At 41.7% G+C, this 21,872-nt stretch overlaps 2 protein-coding genes across 5 annotated transcripts in view; both read left to right on the top strand.

Moving 5' to 3' along the window:
* Positions 1–3,488, top strand: part of MAP3K1 (mitogen-activated protein kinase kinase kinase 1) — a 58,086-nt gene extending 54,598 nt beyond the window's left edge. For all 3 annotated transcript variants that reach the window (XM_058044285.1, XM_058044286.1, XM_058044284.1), the window contains exon 20: positions 840–3,488. In XM_058044285.1, the coding sequence (XP_057900268.1) occupies positions 840–989 (150 nt within the window). In that variant the 3' untranslated portion in view covers positions 990–3,488. The remainder of the gene's footprint in view (positions 1–839) is intronic.
* A 3,163-nt stretch (positions 3,489–6,651) lies between these two features.
* SETD9 (SET domain containing 9) lies at positions 6,652–13,932 on the top strand. 2 transcript variants are annotated; one of them, XR_009115944.1, is made up of 7 exons: positions 6,652–6,755; positions 7,470–7,834; positions 9,488–9,611; positions 10,274–10,389; positions 11,501–11,606; positions 13,330–13,484; positions 13,790–13,932. XR_009115944.1 is itself a non-coding variant. In XM_058044252.1 (6 exons), the coding sequence occupies exons 1-6, from the start codon at positions 6,670–6,672 to the stop codon at positions 13,400–13,402; spliced, it is 870 nt and encodes a 289-aa protein (XP_057900235.1). In that variant the 5' UTR covers positions 6,652–6,669; the 3' UTR covers positions 13,403–13,932. The 2 variants fall into 2 exon arrangements, 1 of the variants encoding a protein (XP_057900235.1); XM_058044252.1 differs by having other exon boundaries at positions 13,330–13,932.
* The last annotated feature ends 7,940 nt before the right edge of the window (positions 13,933–21,872 follow it).

Raw genomic sequence — 21,872 nt, 5'->3', positions numbered from 1 at the left:
GGCATTCATTCTTTATACTAAAATCAGTTAATTATTTTAATTCTAAAGGTCCAGTTTTAAAGGGCCCCCCCAAACCCAGCTTCCATTAAAGTTTTTATGGGAGACCTTGGCATGTACTTCAGTGTGAGCAGGTGCCAAATGAGCAAAGAATGAATGAAGAGATGAAGAAAATACTGCTGCAAGTAAAGGAAGTGTTTGCAGAAAACAGACATTGCACAGCAGTACTCAGAAATGTTCTAAGTAGAATCGCTTGTGCTAAGAGATGCAGTTGTCTTGGTTCTGCATTGCTGTGAATCTGCTGGTGCCACTCTAGTGTTCCCAGTCATTCTGCTTTAATCCAGATAGATAACATTAAAATTAATTTGATTGGGAGGGGTCTGTGTCTTTCTGAGAAATATTTGCCTTTGGGGTAGTAGCAGAAATACACTAAAGGCAGTGCAAGAAAGCACACCCAGTGTAACTTGCTGTAGCGTAACATTGCTCAGCTTCATCTCTCTCTATGGTGTCTCATGCCAGTTAACAGTGAAGGCAGCTAGTCGACTAAAGAATGTCCATGTGTGTGCTGTAGGAGTTTTTCCTGTGGCCTGCTCTGAGATGGTCACTGCAAGATCTTGCTGTGAGGAGAACTTTTGGAGAAAAGTATCAGGAGGGAGTCAAATTAAAAAGCAATAGGCATAAGGACAATAAACTGAAAGTAGTAATGTAATCTTCAAACTGCAGTAGGAAGCATGCTGAATGGAGAAAAATTCATCAGCTGAAATATCAGTTTGTAGAATGTTTTTGGGCTAAGAGAGGAGGCATTATCACTGACTTCTAAAAAGTTATTTCCCCTTGTTCAGATTGCTAGTGCAACTACTGCTCCATCAATCCCTACACATCTGTCTCCGGGCTTGAAAGATGTGACTCTTCGGTGTTTAGAACTTCAACCTCAGGACAGACCACCTTCAAGGGAGCTGCTGAAACACCCAGTCTTCCGTACTACATGGTAGCTACTTATTTGTAAGGCTGAAATACTGAAGAAAATGCTACTGAATATACAGTAACTGTCTTGCAGTGCAGTTATATGCAGCAAATTATATTATTCTGCTGGCCTTAATGATAGATACATCAAGAGCATAAGGCCAGTGGAGGACCCTACCTAAGTATGTGATTGACAAATCAAGATCTTTACCTAAGCTCAGTATGCAACATTTGACAATTCATGCAGAGATTTGTAAACTGTGCCTTTTCAAACATCTGGCTCTATGTTAACATAAAAATATTTTTCCTTAAATCTGCATGATTATTTAGCAGGTAAGTGATTTTTATTTTATTTAGAGCACTTTTTCAGCACTATTAGAAGCTGAGAGGCTCAAGATCTATTTTAATATTGCAGTCACTGTTCAATTTCACATGTAGATGCTCTGCAATTAGTAAGTTTTCAATACTGGTTTAAAGGACATTCTGTCCCTTTTAATTACCTGATGCTCTCTGAGTTACAAATCCAAATATTGATGGAAACTTTAAAAAAAGCATTTGCCTTCCTATAAAGTAAGAGCAGGCACTCATGGTTCACTGTGCATTTACTGCTGGCCATGTAATTTCTTTTGAAATCAAAGTTTTTCTTTGTATTTTTAACTTTCATGAAAAGGGGATATTTTAAAATAGTCTTTAGAAAAAAAGATGCAAGCTGTGTCAAGGAATATTTTCCTGACACAAGAGTTTTAAAACCAGATTTGCTGGAAATCTGGGATAAAATGCCACTTTCAACAAGGATGTTGACGGCTCTGATAGTATAGGTTATTTAATAAACAAGATTGTTCTGTATAAAGTAACTTAGTCTGAACCATGCTAGAAGTTGTTGAGCCTTTTTTTTCATATAGCTGTTTCTTCTGGCAAATCGTGTAGAGAAGTTTCATGTCAAGGGCCCCCCCAAACCCAGCTTCCATTAAAGTTTTTATGGGAGACCTTGGCATGTACTTCAGTGTGAGCAGGTGCCAAATGAGCGAATCTCATTCTTTGTGTAAAGAAACTGAGGTTACATTCTCTACTGATAACAAGTTTTACCTGCTGTTTTCCTTCTGCCGTACATCATCTATTTACTGTAGCCATTAGTGGTAATTTAATTTGAAAATGTTAAAAATATTACCATAAGAAAGGTATTTATTTTAACAAGAAACAAACTTGGACTTGAAGATCCAGATAAAGTAAAATGTGAAGTAAAGCTTCACCTGTAGTGCAAAACTTGTTGGTTTTTAGGAGATGTGGGGTTTTTTTTTAAACAGTTTTTAAAAATTATTTTAAAGGCAGGTTTTTAGATTCTGATGCATGTAATTCTGAAGGAAAATGGCAGCTTTTTCTTTTGCTTTTTTAAAAATGGGGATCTTTTTTAATCTAATAATGATTGTGTTTAATCCATTTTGAAAAAAATTACTGTTCATGTTATAACTCTTCAGAAGCCAGTTGGATTGTTGGACTCAAATAGAATTGGTTATTTTCAAAGACTCAGGACAAGCTAAATAAGCTATAATACCTTAAAAGTGTATAATACAAATTGGAAGCAAGACATCTTAAAGATACGTTTACATGAATGATAGTGCTCATACTAATAAAAAAAAAAACAAACCATGTCATTAGTTGTGAATGTGTTTCTTTTGGAAATTTTACATTCCTTTGTTTTTGAAGATTGGCAGACTTTGAAGAGTTAAAAAGATAATACCGAAATGTGAAGTTTGGTAGCTCTGTTTTGTACTTGACTTTTTTTTTGACCACTTTAGAATTTCTCATTCTAATAAGATTGTTTCCAAGTCTTTCCTATGTGCAAGCTTTAAAGGATGCACTCTTGCCAATTCATGTACTGGAAGATCAGTTTTCAGATTAATACTGTTTCTGGCAGAAATGTAAACTGTATAAACTGATGAACCTCAGCTAATCAGTATTACTATGTAGATCACCATGCCTACCACATTTCAAACTCAAACTGCCTCTTAGGTGTCCAAATGCATTTGTTTGAGTTTGCATTTCCCTCGGCTTGCTGGTAATTGTGGTGTTTTTAAAATGGAGATGTGATGTAATATTCTTATTTTCTTTGGATCAAAGCTGGACTGAAAATTGTATTGTGTAATTATTTTTGTGTTCTTAATGTTATTTGGTACTTAAGTTGTAAATAACGTCTACTGCTGTTTATTCCAGTTTCTACTACCTCAGGTGTCCTATAGAGTTTCTTCTACCAAAGTTCACTTTCACAATGAAATTATATTTGCTATGTGACTGATTCCTAAGACTTCCAGGGCTTAAGGGCTAACTTCTATTAGCACCTTACTGTGCAAGCAAATTTTACAGAAATCTCTGGGTTAAGAAATTTGGCTTCATTGTATCCTTTGTTATTTTAAATATATCAAGATATTTTAATTAAAAGTTTTTACCCCATTGAACCAATTTTATATAGTATAATTTGTACGTATTTTGGTGTTTTTTGTCTTTATAGTAAATAAAAGTTTTTGAACAAACTTTGTCCTTTGCTTACTGTAAGACAAACACATTCCTTTTACTGATGGAAATAAAATATTTCTGGTACATGTCACTGTTTATACACAATTTCATACACTTGATATATCAAGACTTATTTTCTAATAAAGGGCAGCAACAAAGACTTATTTTTTAAAATTCCTGATGAAGAAAGGAAATTCTCTTATGACAGCACTGGTATCTACAAATCTCACTTGATTATGCCTTTAAGCCAGAAATTGTCTAAATTTTGCATTACTGCAAAGATAACAATTACCTGTTCAAGTGAGCTGGTTAGGTCAGTTCTGCAGCCATTGAAGCGTGTGTTGGAAGTCAAGTCTGTTCTGTGTTTCTGGTGAAATCATTCTGTTGCTTGAGATTTTAATTGCAAACATAAGCCTTTTATCATCCAGGCAATCCATATATTGCAAAGCTAGGGCTTGTTTCAGTTCTTGTCTTTCTCCAGATATTTTGGAAATTTAAAAATTAATAATTTTTTTATGGAAATAGATTTCAACTATAGGCTTTCTTATGACTATAAATTTTGTATTTGGAAGGACTGCACTTTTTATTATTTTTATTAGGTAGGATGCTTTCTGCAGATAGATACAAGTGCATCAATTGAAAAAACTGGCAGCAGAAATCTTCAAATAAATTCTAATACCTGATTTCTCAAATCAGAAAAATGTACTACCTGAAATGTCAGAAAGGAAAATACATGGCAAGGATTTAGTAGGAGACAAACTTACTATAATGTATCTTTATCTGATTTACTATAGAAGTTCTGAATCCTGCAGTACTGTGTCCTACTTGTGCTGTTGCAGCCTCCTTTTCAGGAGCGAGGGATGGCAGAGGTGACTGGTGCCCAGCAGACGGCAGTGAATTTCAAAGACACCTACGTAGGGAGCCAAGTATGTGCACAGGGCACGTTCTTCCACAGGCCAAGGGAAAGCTCTTTGCCTGGTGTGACTTCTCCGGTGGGAATAAAATCACGTTTCTGCACGTTGGTCATAGGTTGAAGGTCTGGTGGTGTTTCATCTTTGCAAGTTCTCCCTTGAGGCTAAGGACTGCCTCCAGAACATGTTGGAATGTCACGTATGTCCTTTCATCACATGGCAGTGGGCAACTTGTGTGAATGGCTGTTGTGACCTAACAGCCCGCCTCCTAAAGCTATTTCCCTTACTAACTTTTCACTCATTGCTTAGTCTTCCTTAGTAATCCGAATCCCGCTGTGACTGCCTTACTTTTAAGAGCCACAACACACATGTGATGTGGTGACCGTGTATCTTGTTTTGTGGTTATAGCACACGGCTGCTGAAACCCGGGTTCCAAGTCTCGAAGACCTTTCTTCTGTAATTACCGAGGAAGGCCAGGAGATGGCAGGGAAGCACTTTGCAGCGGCCACTGTGCCTTTTCCTGCATTTTCCTTCAATTTCTTCAGTTCGCACTAGCCCTTCCCTCAGCTCCTGTTCTTGGAAAAGATGAGGCAGGCCAACAGTGGAATTGAAGTGATTATGGAATAAATCAAGGCACAACTTTAAACATTTGTAAAGCTCTGAGATGGTAAGTTAATTCTGATAGTTACTTGCTTTGATGGGCCTGTCTCAAATTTCCAGAACCCTTGTCAAAATTTCAGGTCCAGAGGAAGGAGTGTAACCCCTTAGAGTGTTTTGAGGTCTGATTTCTCTGTTTACTCCAAAACCAATTCTCAAACGCTCCATATTTTTAAAACTGCTTTCTGAATAAAGTAAAATACATGCATACATGTTCTTTTTGTCCCAGTTCATTGGCAGTGTTAAACTAAAACTGAAGATAAAGAGCAGCATCCAAAGATAAAATTTTTATGAAACTAGGTATCCAAGCAGCCAAAGGACAACAGTGGCCAAAAATTATGACAGTACTCTTATCTTTACATCAGTGGTGGTTTGTAGAGAATGGTTTGGGGGCCACTGCTAATTTTTGAAGACCAGTTGCTGAATGATTGTTTTCCTTCCTACATTTTTTTAAATTACCTTAGAGATAAGTGATGGCAGAATGTGGCACCAAAAGGGTATGCCCCTGTTTGTAAACGCTTGTGATTTGTAGTATATCACTTCAATCTGTGTACTTCGATGCTGCTACTTGCTGTACATCGGTCAGTGGGAAGCACCTTTAAATCTACAGTAGCTTATGATGCTACAAAGTACAACTCATGTCTCCCTGCGACCACAGCCACATACTAGCTAAAAGTGTGGACAGAAGTGTAACGAGGCTCAGGTCTATAACTGAGCCGCTCATTTTATGACATGGATCGCAACTCTGGAGGACAAGTCTTAGGAGGAGCAGCTGAGGGAGCTCAGGTGGGGGTGGGGATGGGCTCAGCCTGGAGAAAAAGAAGTTCAGAGGTGACCTGCCTGAGAGGAGTTTCGAGCCAGGTGCGGGTCGACCTCTTCTCCCGGGGAAACAGGATGTGAGGATGTGGCCTTAAGCTGCTTTGAGGGAGGTTCAGGTTGGATATTAGGAGGAATTTCTTGACAGGGAGGATGATAAGACATTGGAAAGAGCTGCCCGGGGAGGTGGTGGAGTCACGGTCCCTGGAGGTGTTCAAGGGAAAATTGAACAATGATCCTCACTGTGGTATTAGGAGATAGGTTGGACTCGATCTGAGAGCTCTTTTCCAGCCTAATTCGTTCTGTGACTAGCTGAGGCACTAAAAGCCCTTAGAATCGCTGGAAGCGGGCACTGGATGATTTTGGAGAGGTGCTCTGACAGTGTGAGGAGTGGTCTTCAACGGCCGCTTCTAGATTATTTTTAAACCACCTTTTCATCTGATTTTGTCTTTTCGGATTGTTCAGTACAACACAGAAGGTGCAACGTAACATTGTTCCGAGAGAACCGTGTGTATTTCCGTCTGTAAGTGTGCACCCAGGAGCTATGCGTTTTCATTCCCGGTGCCTGCAGGTCTCCCCACCCTGGGTACCGCGCCTCGTTACCCGCGGAGCGACAGCCGGGCCCCCATCCCCGGTCCCGGGGCTGCCCCTCACGGCCCGCCCGCCGCTCACCGCCCCGCCGGCCGCTCGCAGCCAATGGCAGCTCACGACACAAACGCGCCGGCGTGTGTCCGGGGCGCGGATTGGCTGTTCCAGTTTGCGCGGGCGCGGCGCGGCAGCGGGGCGGTGCCGAGGCCGTGAGGGAGAGGCCGCCATGCTGCGGGAGCTGCGGCGGCGCTGGCGCTCCTACAAGTACCGCTTCGTGCCCTGGCTCGCCCTCAACCTCCGCCGCCAGCGCAGGTGAGGCGCGGGGAAAGACCCCGGGCGCCAGCCCAGACCCCGCTGCCCCTCGTCGGGATGGTCTGGGGCGCCGCAGGAGCTCACTCAGAAGTGCTTCAGCATTGGTCGCCCCTCGGCTGTCATTAAATTCTTAGGCACTTTAAAATGGTGTTTAAAGTGGTAGGTAGGTAGGTAGGTAGGTAGGTAGGTAGGTAGATAGATAGATAGATAGATAGATATGATAAGATAAATAATTCCTTCTTGGTAAGATGTGTATGCCATCATAAAAGTAGTGTTTGAATTTAAGTTATTATGACATGGTTATAAGTAGCAAAATTAAAATAAGCAACTAAATTAAAACCTTCCTTGCCCATGCAACATTTTTCTTGCTTAATTTAAAGTGTAATGAGTTATTTGTTTTTAAAATAAACATTATTATAATTATGTTTTATTTTCGGTGCTTTTTCCACTGAGAGCTCAGTAAGGTTTAACTTACTTGTGGTAAATACTCAGAGATGAGGATTTATAGTAGAACAAGTACTAGTTTTTATTAAACAGTCTTTTTCAGTGTTTTAAGAACAGTGGCTTTAGCTTGAACAAGCATGAACAAAGCTTGGGGTTTTCTAAAAAAACAGTGTATTGAAGTTACTGGGTGCTGCAAAATGGCTCTTCTCTCCTTAGAAAAAAAAAAGTAATATATGTTTCTAATTTTAAAATATTTTATTTTCTTTACAGGACCCTTCGATATGTTCCTGAAAGCTCTCAAGACAAAATTATTGCTGATGAAGACGTCTTTGAAACACTACTGAAAACATTTAAAGCTCTGTTCGTTAATGACTTAAGTAGACAAGCAGATATTCTGGCCTTACTTCCAGAAGTCAAGTGTCAATATCTAGAATTACTTTCTGTGGAGCAGAAGCAATCAGAAGTAAACTCTTGTAACCATCAGGGTCAGCATGTGTTTAGTCCTGAGGACGTTTTGTTCAACACGCTTGGGTTCACTGTTAGCAGAGACCGGAGTTCGCTGGCGTCTGCTGGAACTGGAGTCTTCGTTACGAGAGGTTTTGTTCCCAGGGGGACGGTTGTGTCTATGTATCCTGGTAATGGAGTGTTCCTATTTTTGGTTAAGTTAGATGGGACTTCTAACCATCTGATCATGGAATGCCAAAGATCTACACTAATTTTTGTTCTGTGGGTTTTCTTTCAATCATTCCTTAACAAAATCGCCAGTTAGGCTGCATGAGAATATTTATAAACTACTTAGAGTTATTTTGGAAATATAAAAAAACAATTGTTTATAAAAAAAATTTAGTAGTTAAAGCCTGATTTTCCTGCAGCTGCAAAACTTCTTTCAGATTCTTTAAATATAAGTGCACAGGAGAAATTTAAAGTAGATGAACAGAACAGTTGAAGTCCTTGGGGTTTCTGTTTTGGTTCAGGATTTGAAAAATGGTGTTTGAGATCTCCACACAGGTCAGTAGACAATTGCATGAGCTTCTTCAAAGTATAGAAGTACAGAGTGGAGGATGGAAATAAAACCTTCATTTAGCAGAACTTTATTCTATGAAGTGTGCTTGGAAAAATCAGTACTTTTCTCTTCCTCATTTCTCGGAACTGTATTTGCATACATTTCTTAAAAAGGTTTGTACTTCTGTCAGTATGGCGAAGCTAGCAGCTCTGCTGAGTTGCTTTGGGTTTGTTAATGTTTCATCGTAGAGCAAAATCATCTCCCGTAGTCTCTGGCCTGTGCCAGCAATGCAGGATTGGGAGCAGCCCCAGCATTCCCGGGGCAGTGGAGTGCATATTTTGGAGTGCCTGGCCACTGCCATTGGTTACTCGTGGACTGACTGGTAGTTGAGCGACAGCGAGAGAGCCTGCCACTTGTGCAGCTCACTTGAGATTTCAGGCACATACTAGATGTGAGCGTAGGCTCATTCAGAGTCCCGTGTGACAGCTCTTGCAGCAAAACAAGAGGATGGGCTGTTGAAATGCCTTCTCAGGGTATTGACCTGCCATGCTGGGCATGGGACCTGCGTACAGGCACTGCAGGCTGCCTGTGGCTTTGCCTGGCTCCTTGTGAGATTGCAGTGCAGGATTTCTGCAGAGAGGTGCTGAAGATGCAGTGGATGTGAGGGTTGCAGGACAACAATTTCATGAAAATTGGCAAGCCAGTCAGCTTGCTGGTTGCTTTTCTCTGCTTGGAAGTCATGGCAGGTTAAATCCTCCCCTCAGATTTGGGCAACAGTCTGCTGAAATATTTTGTTGCTGGTTTGTCATTTTTCATCTCCTGGACCAAACAAAATCCCTGTGGTAATGGAGGGAGGTGTTTCAGATTCTTTACTGAATCTGTGTGTATTTTTCAGAGTCCTGGTGCAGTAGTCATAAAACAGTTTAGTATCTTGAGCTGTGTTTTCCTGAACAAGTATCAACTTATGTTTTCATCTCTGAAGCACACTAGTTGGCTGTAGGGCTTAATCTTAGCCTCTCCCAAAGATACTAATTTCAGGCCTAGTATGATTTTCTGTGAGGCTCTGTCTTTATAATGTATCAGCTCATTTACTTGAGAGGGGATTTTTTACATCCCAAAAAGTTATGTCTGAAAGTTTGTAGGTTTACAGATGTTAGTGTCACTAAGTGAGAGGGATTTCTCTCCTACCCACTGTCTCTCCTTTGAGTTTCTGTGTGGAGGGGACTGAAAGCCCATTCTGACAGTTAACTTATTTTCTTCTGAAATAATATCTGTCTTGCAACAGGTACAGTATACAGAAAGCATGAGCCCATCTTTTTCCAGTCCCTTGGCAATCCCTTTATTTTTAGGTGCATCGATGGTGTTCTTATTGATGGGAACGATAAGGGACTGTCAAGATCAGTGTACAGGTAAGCAGAAGAAATAGAGGATTGTCACTCTTCTGATTTAAAACAGGGATACTCCTCATCTTCTCTGTTTCTTACCCTGAGTTGTACATGATTGTCAGCCACCTGTGCCTTGCTCATAATGCAGACAGCAGAAGAAATAGAGGATTGTCACTCTTCTGATTTAAAACAGGGATACTCCTCATCTTCTCTGTTTCTTACCCTGAGTTGTACATGATTGTCAGCCACCTGTGCCTTGCTCATAATGCAGACAGCACAAGGGTGAGAGATGTTGGGTGTGATCCATTATGTACTTGTGTCTTCATCTGTAACACCAGTGAGATGCATTTTGATGTAGAGATCTTCCTGTACAGAAAATAGTTGTACTACAGCAGGATGTAGTGTAAAAGTATTGAAATGTTTCTGAGCTGTTACTCAAACCTGCTTACTTCATTAAATCCAAGTCCCTGCTCCTTGTGGGACTACCTAAAACTGAACCGTGTGACTAAGAGCACCACGGAAACATTCTGTGAACTGTTTGGGATCTGTTGGTCAATGCGCATGCCCTCCACCCCAGGTGGGTTGGGCAGCTGTACGTTTATGCAGTGGCCATTCCTACAGAGGAAGTAAGGTAACGTGTGAGGTGAAGGAGCCTTGATCCACGCTAATGCTGTTGGGCATTTCAGGTCTTGCAGCAGAAGAGATCAACTTGGCCCTTTTCAAATGAGTGATGAGAGCTGGCTCACAGCCACCCTGCAAAACCCACTGGCAGTGGGACAGTACGTCAACAACTGCTCACATGGTAAGTTGTCAGGTAAATTTTCCAAGAATGTGTTTGGCTTTATGGATATAAATTATTTTGAAGTGACAGAGAGAACAGGAAATTGATCTTGTGGGGGCAGTAGTACTGTCTAAAGCAAGCACTTACGGAGTAAAACTTTTCTGAGGTTTTTGGTCACAGCTGACTGTTAGAATCCTTCCATGCAGCAACACTTCAAATACACTTTTTCATTTCTCACTGATGCCCCAGTTTCTCTCCTGGTATGTAGAATGAAAGGCACACACCCCAAAAGTGAGATGGTGGGAAAGGATATCTGGCAAAATACCACCGGACTAGGACAATTTAGAGTTGCAGATCAAGTTTCCCAGTATTGTCCTAGAAGGCTTTGTGAGAAAACTACCCACGGTGACATGTACAGTAAGATACTATCACTGCTCACTTTGAACTGTAAGACCTTTTTTAGACTTCCTTACATTTATGCACAAAATCTAGGAAATTGTTGTAATCGCACATGTTGGACCCGAAGAAGGGAACTACTTATTCTGTGTCACTGTTGGTCTTAAGTAACTCACAGGAACAGTTGTACTGTACAAAGAGTTGAATTGATACCATACTCAGCTTCTAAGTGGTTTTCATTACCTGCATTACACTAAAGATTCCTCGCCTCCAAGCAGCATTCAGAAAGGCTGCTGGAGGAGCAAAGCTTGCTGGTGATTGGCACAGAGATACAGGGATGTCACATGAAACTGTTTCTTCCAGGTCATGTGTATGTGATTTTTCTCCCTGCCTATGTTTCTGACATGTTTTGCCACAAGGCAAAAATATTTTCCAATTTTTTTTTTATTGTAAGAGCAAACACTGTATTTGGAACTATTAGCAGCACTGTAAGCTACCCCTGGCACTAAACAAGACGTGCCTCTTCGTTGACATGTTGATAACTGGGCAAAGCTCCTATAGTTGATTGCATACCGCTTGTGTATTTCAAAATAGGCCTTCAGAGGAGCGCAGTACCTCCCAACAGAGGAATGGTTTTCAGGCTTGGTGAAGCATCTGGTTCTTCTGTAGCAGCAGCACATTTGATGTTTTTACATGTCTCTAAGCCCTATCTAATAACTTTTTTTTTAATTCCTAGAAAAAGCAGCAAACGTGTGTTATCAAGAGTTTGACGTGCCAGGACATTTTCCAGTAGAACTGAAACAGTATCTTCCAAACATCGTCTACAGCCATGACGTAGAGAGGTTGGCAGCAAATGAAAGAGCTCATAGATTTGTATGATACAAAGCATACTGCATGTGTAAAGAAGAGACAGACATGGTTGAAAAGTAGCAAACCGTATGAAGATGAGTTACACAAGAGTGTGCAACTATACAGGGGAGTTACCTCTCTGAATAGACTATTTTTAGTTACAAGATTCCTTATTATTTTTTTCACATTTTCACACATGAAATCAGCATATCTTTGAAGACACAGTTTTATAAGCAGTGTTGCACTATAGTGCAATTGTTCTGAATCCCATAAAGCAGTAATTGTACTTTGTATTACAGTACTGAAGCTTTTCAGTACCTATCTCAAATCTATTTCAGCCTTGACCAAAGCCCTTCTGAGATAATTCAGATTTAGGCTTCCAACTCTCTGTTCTCTATGTCTTCTGCTTATGTGACAAATAAGCAGATGAATTTGCAAGAAGAAACCTAAAATTTATAGAGACAAGTAAAATACTGTGCAATATAAGAACATATAGTTACAGTACAATTAGGAAAATTACAGCATCCTGTTCATGACTTGAAAGTCCAACTTTTTTCAGAAATTAGAACACTTGGAAATATTTCTGAGATAAATCTCCTAATTCAAGGATGTAAAAGAATTTTAGAGCATATGATCTGAACTTTTAGTGTAATTCTGGAGTTATTTAAGTATTCTGAAATTTCATTGGAGAAAGTTGTGCATATTGGAAAAATTGCTTTTCTGATAAAACGTAGAGTTTGTTGAGTGAAGGTCAAAGATGCACTTGGAATCTGCAGATAATTAAATAAGTGCTAATAAAATAAGCAGTAGGACTAAATTCTCAGGAAGCCTGGATACTGTACTTGAAGTATGAAAGCACATAAACTATAGGACTGCTGCAGGAAGGGGGAATTTTGCTCTTGCTTGGAATTTGTCCAAGAAAATACAGTCTTCTGGTCATCATTTCTCCCAGTGTGCTGCCACCAGACAAAAATCCCATCTGCTTCTAGGTGCTCGTTTCAATACTCATGTATACCATACTGACAACATAGATTATCTGGTTTCTAGATCTTTTTATGTCTTATGAAACAGTTCTCAGTACTTATTTACCTTGTTGTTTCATATGTTTCAAAATGGCCTCACACTAAATTTCGAATAGTGGAGACTTCAGTTCATGCTGTTTTCCACTTCCTGGTTCATCAGTACACAAAGCATGTGCTCTCCTTCCCAGAACACATACTTCAGTTTTAGGGCATGATCATTCATTAAAAGGAAGTTTAGAGGGGTGGGTTTCTATCCCTCTACATTTCTCTGTGCAAAACTGCCTGCCAGCTCCTGATTTTAGCTGACTGAGGGAGCTGGGGGTGTTTATCCTGGAGAAAAGGAGACCTAGAGGTGACCTCATCACCCTCTACAAGCTCCTGAAAAGTGGCTGTAGTCAGGTGGGGGTTGGTCTTTTTCACCAGGCAACAACTGACAGAACCAGAGAACAGAGTCTTAAGCCATGACAAGGGAAATACAGGTTGGATATTAGGAAAAGGTTTTTTATGGAAAGAGTGATAAAGTACTGGAATAGTCTGCCCAGGGTGGTGGTGGAGTCACCATCCCTGGATGTGTTTAAAAAAAAGATTGGGTGTGCCATGGTTCAGTTGAGGTGTTAGGGCATGGGTTGGACTCAATGGTCTTGAAGGTCTTTTCCACCCTAGTGATTGTGTGCTCATTGACCCATCTCTGCAGACGGCAGCAGGTCTCTGGTGCAGCTGGGAGCCGTCTTCCTGGGTGGTGGTGGGCCCTAGGAGAGACGCTTTAGCCAGCTGGCACCTGTGGACGGGTGTGTCCACAGGAATGGCTTCTGCTGCATGAACTTTGCTGTAGCTTCTGTTCCTGTTTGTGTGAGTGCGTCTCTAGCAGACCTGACTAATTCTTTTCATCTCTGAATGATTGTGTGGAGCAATTGAGTGGAAACACTTTTTGCATACCCACATAGGCTGCTGGTTTTTAAATTATATTTGTTTTGCTTATATTGCTGTCTGTATTCCAGTGTCATTTTCCCATGTTCCCTGCCCTGCATTATGCATATTACTGAAAACTAATCTGGATGAGGCCACTTGTTTAGCTTCTTGAAATGAGGAATTGAAAACAATTTAAAGGAAGATATAACTGTTCATTTTCACATGTTTTGCTTCTTCTCTTACAGCCACCTGAGATGTGTAGTTCTTGTCACTCTCAGAGACATCAAGCAAGGAGAAGAACTTTTTTCAAATTACTACACTGTTGTCAGCTGAATTAATAGATTCAAAACAGAAGAAATCTGTGTCAATAAAATATGTATGGTGCCTGTACTTCAAGTTTCATCATCATTTTTGTGTAAGGGAGAACTGTCATTTTATCATCCAGAGAGCAAAAACTGTAGAAATTCAGCAAAACTGAGTTTCTCTGAAAATAGTCCACGTTTGATGCACAGGTGAAGTTTCAGCTATTTACATCATTAGGTTCTCAGATGTCTGCTGTTGTTGATATTTCTGTAGTTGTACTTGGTGTTCATAAAATTAAAACCTAAGTTCTGGACATGTAATTTAATCTACCAGATTGCACAGTTGTCTGTAACTGGGACTGTTGTAGTATTTTTCCATTTAATTTCCTGTGCTTTAAAAGTATGCAGCTTGTAAGAATCACTATCCTCTTGAATTGTATAATATATAATGCTAATCCTCATAGTTCACAGTAGTTACTAGGTCTATTTTTGGTTTTCTTGCAGCTGACCCCTTTGGTATCAGCTTGCTTTTAAAAAGCGCAGCAGTACAGACAGTTGTTGTCCTGATCTTGTATGAAGCCCATTTTGGAACCATGCTGATGGGCCCTCCCTCAGCTGTACCTGCACAGTGCGCTCTCATCTTGAGCCCATCTTGAGCCACTGGCTTCAGCTGTGCCAGTCCTGTGTGCCTTTAAGCCTCTCCCAGTCCTGATTCCAGTGATTCATGGCAAGCTTCCTGGCATGTAGCAACTTCCATTGCTTCTATTCTGCAAGAGAACTTCATTAATCAGTTGCTGGTATAAACAAGGCCAGCGATTCCCACGTTGAGTTTTGCTGCTGTCTGCAAACTGCTTTCAGCAGGATGAAACCAGTATTTAACTGCAGAAGTCCAAGCAAGCCTCCCAATGAATTTGTGGTTGGCATAAGCTCATGAGAGAGGAGGAGCTGGGGAATGCTGTGCTGTTACAAACTGGGTAGTGGCTGGGGCAGCCAGAGTGCCCTGCTTAGCTGCTGAGGCATCGTCTCCTTTTCAGAATGTAAAGCTTTGTGGCGTTTGCATTACATGGTCTGCTTCCAAGCCCGAACCTTGCCTGTCACATTCATTTGGAAGTCCTTCACTGCCAGAGGAGTCTGGCTATTTCAGCAGTTAACCAGCTAAAGTTAACCTGCAGAGCTCTGAGACAGTGGCATCAGGCTCAGCATGGGTTGTGCAAGTTTCATGAAGATGCTCAGGGTGACTTCTGGTGACATTCTTTGTGTCATCACTGCTTGGTAAGGTATCAGAGCAGTGATCACCACTGCCGAAGAGGGAATTCATCCTCCATGACTCTGAGGATCCCTTCTGTCCTGAGCTGACTCTCCTCAGCTCTCTCAGAGGTAATTGGGACCTCTTGATCTGTAGAGGAAGCTGGATGTCAAAGGCACTTGCATCCAGGGGGTGTGGTTCCCCAGGGAGCTCCCATGGCACTCTGGAAGGAGGAGAGCAGGAAAGGCGTGTGTATATTGCTGCTTATTTGTCCCTTTTCTCTTGCTATTACACCTGCTGTTCTTTCCTGACCACTATTCCTCAGACCCTCCTATGAGCTGATCTGACTTGCTAAGCACAGTAACACCACCACCACCCCATGCTTTCTCTGCTGTTTTGTTCTCTTCTATAGCAGTGACCAGAAGCAGCTCATAGAAAACAGCTTATAGAAGGGCCAGAGTGAGCCAGAGAGTAGGAAGCCCATCGGTGGTGTCAGAGTTGACTGATTTGACTCCCTGGGTCTTACAAAGCTGTGCTTTCAGACAATTCTATTTTGCACATAAAGGTGTTTCTGTACTTGCTCACTGCCTGCCAGGCTGCTTTTCTCCCCTGCCGGTTGCTCCTTCCCCTGCTGGTTCTGGAGCTCGCCTGGCAACACAGGGAACCATGTCAGGAACTGCAGCAAGTGGGGGTGGTGATGTTCCACCACCTTGAGAACTGTACGTGTCGGGCCTGTTGGCAGAGCAGGCAGGTGCATGCCAGCTGCAGCAAAGGAGCAGGTAGGGATTAGAAATCATGCTGCAGGGCAGGAGTGTGCCCATGGCTCAGCACGGTGAAGGGAGCAGGAAAGCACATTTCTGCTGGGGCATCCTGGCCTCCTCCCCTGTCAGAGGGACAAGACTGACTTACAGAGACGGAAGAGAAATACAAGAACTAGCAGAATTCTTTATCAAACTGATAGCCAGGGTTTATGCTTGTTGTGTTTGTTGCCTTGCAGCTTGCGGACAAAACAAGTCATTGGGTGAAGCAGCAGCAGTGACTGGTTGGGTAGATTTGGAGGTGAGGGTTAGGTCATGCTGTTCATAGGATCCCCGAGTTCAGCAGCACTTGAGCAGCAGCCCCAAGCCCTGTCTAGACCTGGAAGCCCTCGGCAGCCAATCAGCCACTTTGCCAGGAACAGTGCAGCAGATTTAATCAGCTCCAAGGAGCTTCAGCAACCCAGAATGCAGTGAACAGGAACACAGCAGCATGACCAGGAAGGGATCCTTTGACCATCTGGAAGGAGCCAATAGAGACAGATAAACAGACTCATTATCTGGTGGGGAAGAGCCACGAAAAGATCCTTTCAGCTTCAGTCCTATTAGTGTAAGCTAATATTAGCATAAGCTGTGGTGTTGTGGTGTTGCTGCACCACAGAGCTCATTCCCCTGCAAGCTGCTGGAGTCACTCACCCAGCCATGTCAGAGGCCTTCAGCCAGACACAGACCTGCTGATGACAAATGTATCTCCAGAAATGTCTGATGCCTCTTGGGCTGGGCCAACAAACAGTTCTTCTGCAGAAGGCGTGCTGTGGTTGAAGAGATGTGTAACTGGGTGAAGGAGCAGAGGAAGAAGTAAACAAGTAAAGTAGTATTTGAGTGAATAAGTGATTGACCAGTTGTTTACAGAGAAGCTACAGTCTCAAAACTCTCAGGAGTCTCAAACCTACATGGTAGTGGAGAAGCTGATGAACTCAGAATTCTGCAAGGCAATTAGCCAAGGGTCTGCTGAAGACGAAGGCTGAAAGCAGATCACTGCATGTACCAGGAGGAAAACAATTAGGACTAGCACCTGTTACAACAGAGGCCCTGGAACTAGAAGTCCAGACAACAGATGAGATAGGTGAAGATCCTTCTGGAATAGTGAGGCCTTGTAAAACAACCTGTACCACGCGTACTCCCCATCACAACATGTCTTTTAAGAGAAAAAGGGGTGGTTTTAATAGGAGACTCCCTTCTAAGGACAGAGGGCCAATATGCAATCGGACCCAATGCACTGGGAAGTCTGCTGGCTCCCAGGGGCTCAGATAAAGGATGTTACTGGAAAGCTCTTCAGTCTAGGAGGGGTATTTGATTACTATCTGCTATTGGTTGTTCAAACTGACAAAAAAACCAAAGAGAAGTCTGAGGGGCATCAAAAGAGCCTTCAGGTCCCTGGACAACTGGGAGTCTGAGGGATCAAGAGTACAGGTAGTGTTTTCCTTGATTCTTACAGTAACAAAGAATAATATTGATAGGATGATGAACCAAGGGAGTCTCAGTGCCCTGAGCTGGAGGACCATGACTGTGAGAATGATAAGCTCCCAGCTGACCCTGAGCTTGTGTGGGACCTGCTGCTCCAGCTGGATCCCTACAAATTTATGGGCTCTGACAGGACTCATCCTATCAGGATGGATAGGATTCATGCATCAGAGAATCCTAAAAGAGCTGAGTGATGTTGTTACAAAACTTGTCTCAATGATTTTTGAGCAATCTTGGGAATCTGAGAGGTTCCATCTGTCAGGAAGCTGGCAAATGTCCTGATTTTCAAGATGGGAAAGAAGGAGGACCCTGGAAAACACAGGCCTGTCAATCTCATTTCAGTGCCCAGTAAAATCATAGATTATTCTGGGAAGTATTGAAAAACAGCTGGAGGACAATTCAGACACTGGTCACAGCCAGCACAGCTTCATGAGAGGGAAAGTCCTGCTTGTTGAACCCAATTTCCATTTATGACGAGGTAGCACATGTAGGAAAGCCAACTGGTGTGATCTTTTTGGATTTCACTGAAGCTTCCGTTGCTCTCTCTCACTGTATCCTGGACAAAATGTCCAGCTCACAGCTGGCCAAACACACCATGGGATGGATGAGAGCTGGCTCATGGGCTGGGCACAAAGGGTTCCAGTGCATGGGGTGGTATCAGACTGGGGACCTGTCACTGGGGGGGTTCCACAGGGCTCTATCATCAGGCCTGTGCTCTTTGACGTCTTCCTGACCTGACCTGGACTAAGGATGAAGAGGAATAGTAAGTTTGCTGATTATCCTAAACGTAGAGGAGCTGCTGACTCCCTTGAGGGCAGAGAGACCATAAAAAATTAGATGGGCAATCACAAACCATATGAAGTTTAACAAAGGGAAGTGCCAAGTTCTGCACCTGGCATGGGGCAGCCCTGGATGTACAGACAGGCTGGGGAACGAGAGGCTGGGCAGCAGTGCCATGGAAAGGGCCCTGGGGCTCTGGTCCATGGCAAGCTGAACATGAGCCAGCAGTGCCCTGGCAGCCAGGAGGGCCAAGCGTGTCCTGGGGGCATCAGGGACAGCATCAGCAGCCAGGCAAGGGAGGGGATTGTCCTGCTCTGCTCTGCCCTGGGGCAGCCTCACCTCCAGTGCTGGGGGCACTCCTGGGTGCCACAGTATCAGACATTAAACTACTGGAGAACATCCAGAGGAGGGCCATGAGGATGTTGAAGGTTCTGGAGGGCAAGCCTGATGAGGAATAACTGAGATCACTTGGTCTGTGCTGCCTGGAGGAGACTGAGGGGAGACTGCACTGTCGTCTTCAGCATCCCCAGGAGAAGAAGCAAAGGGGCAGGCACTGATCTCTTCATTCTCATGACCAGTGGCAGGACCCAAGGAAATGGCCTGGAGTTCTGCCCAGGGAGGTTTAGGTAGGCTATCAGGAAAGGGTTCTTCTCCCAGAAGGTGTTTGGGGGCTGGAACAGGCTCCCAGGGTCACAGCACCAAGCCTGCCAGAGTTCCAGAAGTGTTCAGACAATGCTCTCAGACACATGGTGTGCAGTGGGTATTGTGTGCAGGGGAATAAGAGGTTGGACAGCAAGCTGCACTTGGATGATCCTAATGGGTCCGTTCCAACTTAGCATATTCTATGATCCTATGACTTGGCTGTTTGTTGCCTAAGCACTCTAAGGACTTAATCTTACCTTTTGCTGACAGAAACTCAGGTTTCCTACCTAAATGGAAGTGTAAGTTATGTAACTGAGTTGAGGGGAGTTTAGATTAAATATACACACATGCAAAAATACAACCATTTTTAAGACTCCAATATTGCAAGGCTAACAATTAGTTGCATCAAAACAAGAACTAGATGGGGTCAGTCCTAATAATTTATTGTAACATTGATCGTTATGCTAAACAACTAAAAAAGGGAGGTGCAGCTTGTAACTGAAATGTTTTGGATAGGTATTTTGTTTTGCAGATTGTACTGGCCATCATCAGAAAGACAACCTTGTATGTCTCCCATCAGGGGAAGCAAAGCTCATTACTTGGCAAATTACAATTTCCGCTGTTTAGAATTATAGCAGCTTGTACTCCTGTCTAAGTGAAAAAATAATAATTTCTTTACTTGAAGATTTACTGTGTCAGCCACTGTAAAAACAAGCATGCTGGGTCTAGGAGAGGTCTAGGTCCACTAACTCCATCTGGCATTTGACAGAATTGGTACATAAGATTTTACAGTTTTTCAGGGTCTAAGATCATTGCTTGTTGTCTTGAGGGACTGGAAAATCAAGGCAAAAAGCACTTCAAACTGTTTAAGTTCAACATTAAGGCCTAAGCCAAGTAAAATTTTTGTACACACAGGTGTAATCTAGCTTGACATGGATTTATGAATTTGGGTGAATTTTCTTTCCCCAGAAAAGAGGTATGTGTTCCATACAGCTTAGATATAGTCAGAGCTCTGGGTGACACTGCTACAATGTGTTACCTTGAAGCTACAATTAAGTCCCATCTGAGATTTGCTATACTTTAGCCATAATGTTTTAAATGTCTGAGGGAAACCATTACTCATTAGCTACCTGAACCACCATGTGCTGCATTTTTCACTCCTCGGTGTACCTCTACAAAGATAGCAGCATGTGCAGAGTTCTTAAAAGTGCATTCAGAGTTACTGCTAAATATCTCTGGAAATGAAGTAGCAAACACTAGTGTAGATGCATGAAGAGCTTTACAAATAAAGAAAGGTTTCCAGACATTTATTTCTGGAGCTGTACACCAGGTATTAAAGTACAACAAATACAAAATAATGCTCAAAAAAATCAGTGTTTATGTACAAATATTAAAACCAATGCAACAACAGCGACTTCCTCTTGAACATCTGATACTAAAACATGTTCCGATTGTCACTTGATTTGTTGTTATGCACAGGGTAGTTACTTTGAACTGAGAATAACTGGAATCTGTTTTATCAGGAAGACTATAACCATTCCTACTTTATTGTACAATTGATAGCATCTTCCTCCTTCTTTCAATGCAAAATAGGAATAATAAAAATAGTAACCTTGTCATTATCTTACAAATTACTGTATTTCATTTCCCTGTCTGTAGACGATGTGCTTGTAATGCTGGGCAAATAGCGTCCCTGTTGGTCAGTTTATCCATTAGTTTACATTCAAAGCTGAAATACTCATTAGAAACTTTGGTTAAATTAAGTAGTATCACTGTGTTCTACTTGAACTGAAGTTTTCCTATATTTCTGCCTCTCAGTTTCAATTGCACAATTCACTGACCTCATCATACACAATTTCGTATTCTTCAAACAGTATTGTACATCCTTCAAGTAAATTCAGCAGTTTGACCATTACAAGAGGAAGACTAAACACTTAAGAACCTAGCATGGGAAGATGATGTGTGACCAACTGTGGTATTGCTATAATCACAGCACCAGTTACACTTCTACATGAATCTGCTACCCTCTTTAGATTCCCTGTACATATAAAAAGGATACATTTACCAACACTGCAATTGCCCATTATGGATTTTTTGGTTTGTTTGTATGAAGAACACAGGTGGCAAAGGACAAAGAATTCATCACAGTTTGTTACAAGAATTGTGCTTCACTGTGTAATAGCCAAGGCATTGTAATTTCTTCACATGGTTGCAATTCAGTTATCTCCATGCTGACTTTCAAAACACAATTCTTTTAATAAACAGTAACAAGTTCTCCATTTAAATGTTTAAACTGAGAGAAAAAAAGTAAGTCCAGCTTTTAAAAGTAAACTTCAATAAATAGCTATTTTACATGGATAAAGTCATAGTGGTACAAATTCATGGATGTCACATCAAGCATGCACAAAAATGTTACTATACACAGAAGTAGTCAGAAAATATTGGAAGAGTATCTAAAAAGATATGAAGAATTTACATATTTATGAAATCTTGCAAATTATTGCCTCATTTTAACAAGGAATTAAAAGTAAACGATACCAGCTAGCTAGCCAACAGGCTAAATAAGATCAGCATTTATATTAGACTACCCGGAAATCATTTTTCTCTCATATCATTTTCTGAATTTTGGTCAAAGTCTTTATTAAATAACTAAAGTGTCCATTCAACTTGCTGACAACCCAAACCTTAGACAAGTCTCTGCCTACTTTAAGAGCCCAGCAATGCATAGATAAACTGAGTATATTACTGCATCAACTAATGAAAATGGGCATGTTCATTTAAGTGCAACTGGTATAAGCATTCAGTCATCCTTGTATACCAGCCACTCACTGTAAACCCATAGATAAACTTGAATGTGTAACAATGGAAGATTATGGCCAGAATTCTACAAAATTACTTAAAATGGGCTGATTCATAAACGAAGGAAACAAGGTACAAAGTTCAGCACAAAACACAGCAGTAAGAAGCTGAGAACTTGGCTAAAAATGTCAAGAGTACAACACAGGGCCAAGGCTACCCGTTATTTACTGTGTACTTACTAAAGTTACGTATTTCAGATGTTTAAGTTAAGAATTGATTA

The sequence above is a fragment of the Melospiza georgiana genome, chromosome Z (genome assembly GCF_028018845.1).
Source record: "Melospiza georgiana isolate bMelGeo1 chromosome Z, bMelGeo1.pri, whole genome shotgun sequence".
In the NCBI taxonomy this organism is placed as follows: domain Eukaryota; kingdom Metazoa; phylum Chordata; class Aves; order Passeriformes; family Passerellidae; genus Melospiza; species Melospiza georgiana.
The sequence above is the reverse complement of the archived record's forward strand: the minus strand, read 5'-3'. Positions and strand labels throughout refer to the sequence as shown.

What these genes read in the sequence shown, in the direction of transcription:
- SETD9 (XM_058044252.1), top strand. Translation starts at nt 6,670, where the DNA reads ATGCTGCGGGAGCTGCGGCGGCGCTGGCGCTCCTACAAGTACCGCTTC. An exon ending in AACCTCCGCCGCCAGCGCAG is followed by an intron (nt 6,756 to 7,469) that starts GTGAGGCGCGGG and finishes TTTTCTTTACAG; the next exon opens with GACCCTTCGATATGTTCCTG. An exon ending in GGTTGTGTCTATGTATCCTG is followed by an intron (nt 7,835 to 9,487) that starts GTAATGGAGTGT and finishes GTCTTGCAACAG; the next exon opens with GTACAGTATACAGAAAGCAT.